General features: G+C 36.9%; 1 protein-coding gene across 1 annotated transcript in view; it reads right to left on the bottom strand.

Annotated features, from left to right (window-relative positions):
• LOC112592063 overlaps positions 1 to 443 on the bottom strand; it is a 6,916-nt gene extending 6,473 nt beyond the window's left edge. The window contains exon 1 of the mRNA XM_025336039.1: positions 5 to 443. Within this exon, the coding sequence (XP_025191824.1) occupies positions 5 to 321 (317 nt within the window). The 5' untranslated portion in view covers positions 322 to 443. The remainder of the gene's footprint in view (positions 1 to 4) is intronic.
• Positions 444 to 3,133: the final 2,690 nt, after the last annotated feature.

Here is a 3,133-nt window from a genome sequence, read left to right as displayed (position 1 = left end):
GTACGTGATGAACTCGCCGATCTGCTGGACGAGATCGCCGACGCCGGCGACGTCTTCGGGCGCGGTCTCCGGGTCGTTGTGGGCCAGATTTACGGCCGTGTCGCGCATCGACGCCATGGCGCGGCTCATGCGAGACTCCAGGCACCCGATGGCCGCTTGCGGCTTCTTGTAGCACGTGATCACTTCGGTCCAGGTCAGGCCATCGTCGGCGGCGGCGGCGTTGTTCCGGTGCTGTTCATTGGACTCGACCGTCGTCTGTTCCGTTGCGAGAGCGGTGGCTGCGGCGAACGCCAACACCAACGCTGTTGCGTACTTGACCATCGTCGTCGAACGGCGTGTGTGTGTGCGCGTGTTTGCGGTGTGTGAGCGTGTGTTGCGTGAAACTGCGATGCGTGTTCCGGCCGCGGTCACCGACGATGAGCAGTGCAATGAATGTACGTGAATGGATGTCCGGTGACTTTATAGAAGCACCGCCACCGCCGCCGCAGCCACCGCCGCCGTCGGGCAACCCGGTCCGGACGTGACCAGTTTCTCGGAAGTAGCTCACGCGGGAGAGAATCGCTCGCTCGCGCGCGCGCGCGCGTACGACCGCGACGCGGCGTTAGATTGGGTATCAGAAAATGCGCAATAGCCGCCGTCGCCGCCGCCCGCGATAAACCTACCCAACACGTTCCGGGAGGATTCGTTTTCCGTTTACCGATTTTTTTTTTTTATTCCTACGATATTTTTTACTCGCGTACCATAATTCCGGCAGTAGGTCTCTCCGTCTCTCCGCCAACAGACGAGACGCCGTACAGCGCGTTTTCACCGTATCGGCGCAGGAAAACGTCGATTCTAAGACGACGAATTACATTGCGCGCGTCGTACGTACATACATAGATGGGTACATCTCTATACCTATACCTAAATGACAGTTGTACACGTTTTATGCGAACAGTTACAAATTTAGTGGCGGGTTAACGTATAGGCCAAGTAGGCCCGGGCCTAGGGGCGCCTTGATTTCAGATCACATAAAGGGCGCTGTCTACGACGTCCAGCACAAGTGGCAAAAATACGAAATTTATGATCCCTTGGAGTAGTTCTAAAAATAATTGATTGAAGACATCTTTGCTATCAATCTGTATTATTGTTGATAAAGAACGAGTTTTTTGTTCAGCAAATCTGCAATTTCGTTTTCTAGCGTTTGAACTCGACTCGACGTGTTCGTGTTTTCAATTTTCTGAATTTATTTACATATACCTATGTACTCGTAATACACACACATATATATATTTCATTTTTAAAGTAAGTATAACTATTTCTTATATTTACTTTACAATTATTGTAGAATGTAATAATGCATTAGAATTAAACAATCGAAAAGCTAAATGCTGTAAAATTATTGCTTTGAAATTTTGAATGTTTTGTTTGATTTAGGTTTGGTTAAAGATTTTGCACTTTTAGATATTTATACTAAGTGGTTATTTTACTATTTATATATTTATGCTTTTTTAACATTATTATTATATTATTAAAAAAAACCGTTAAATATTGATTTGATATTTTAGTTATATTCAAATGTAGAAAAGTTAATGAATCAAATTAACTGATTTACAAAATAGTTATTTTTAAATTTATTCTTATATGATGTCACTGGGTAATAGGTTAAATAAAACATTTTCTATACAAATGTATTACTGTTATAAAATTGTTAATAACTTTTAATGGTAAATTATGTAGAAAACTGTACTTAATTTTCAAACTTTAAGTGTGAATATTAAATTTTTTTTTTTTTTTTTTACTTACATACTTTTCTTGCCTTCTTTATCTTTGATTATATGCGAAAAGATAAAATAAATAATAATAAATTGTTATAAAATACGCACATTTTTTTAAAATAAAATTATAAATATATAATTACAATTGTTTTTCTGAATTTCACATAATTATTAATTTAACTAAATTATGTTTAAAAAATAAACTGTGTGTACAAGTTATAACTTTAAGACATTTTTTATAAGTATATTAGGGAAAAATGTTTTTGATACTTGTTGATAAACAACAATTTATTTTTAAGAGCGTTATTTTATACGGGCCTAGGAGCGCCAATTCTCTTAATCCGGTACTGGGCCTACGGCTATTACTTTAGAAACTTAGGGGCGTACTTAGAAACTTCTATTAGGCGCGAGTCAAAAGCGTACGCATAATATATCCGCGATGTATGTCCCCAAAATATTTTCATAGTTATGTGCTGATAGACCTACACATGCTCTGTGGCGTGTTTATAGGACGGGTCTTCCAGCCTCGCCGCCCATCGTCAGAGGTATGTCAAAGTTTGGGGTCCGTAACTTACACTACGTCTCTCGCGTACGATGATTAAAATTTTTTAGACTCCGATATAAAAATTGTCTACGATTGTATTTTTATTATCTCATAAGACATTAAATCGCTCTCGCAGGTAATAATTAGGTGTTAACATTTTTTCTAACTTTTGCTGAAGACGATTAATTCTATATCATATCGTATAAATTTATCGTTACACCAAAAACAATATTAAGCTCCGAGAAGGAAATAATAAAAATTATCGAGTGTTGCATATCATCAACATTTTTTTTCCATATATACTCGTACATTGAACTCTCGATACAACGAATTTCAAAGGACAGAACAAAAAGTTTCATATATCAAAAGTTCGTTACACCAAAATTAATCATATCAAATACATAAATCAACAAAATTCGTTTTAACAAGATTTAAAAGAAAATTTAGATTTTTATAAATTACATACATACATATTATTATTATATGTATCTATATAATTATTAAGACAGTATAGTTAATTCTAAATAAATATCCATTATATATTGTATAACGAGTAATTTTATACTGGATGGACTCAGGTAGTTAAATAATTATTATCATCAATTTATATTTTTTAACTAGCTTTAAGCATGAAGATTTAATTATTTAATTTTTGTGTTTGAATCACTAAGTCTCACGCTACACCACTGCACATGTTCCTGTTTAAATAAATTTGTAACTGCACAGACACTCAAGTTATTATTAAACTATAGGAACTATTAAGCCAATACTAACACACTATACACTCGTGGGAGGAGGAAGAGAGCATATACTTAATATGAATGGCAAAATA

The sequence above is a fragment of the Melanaphis sacchari genome, unplaced genomic scaffold, assembly GCF_002803265.2.
Source record: "Melanaphis sacchari strain LSU unplaced genomic scaffold, SCAv2.0 Contig154_pilon_pilon, whole genome shotgun sequence".
Lineage (NCBI taxonomy): Eukaryota > Metazoa > Arthropoda > Insecta > Hemiptera > Aphididae > Melanaphis > Melanaphis sacchari.
Note: the sequence above shows the minus strand (reverse complement) of the source record. Positions and strands in the feature narration are given on the sequence as shown.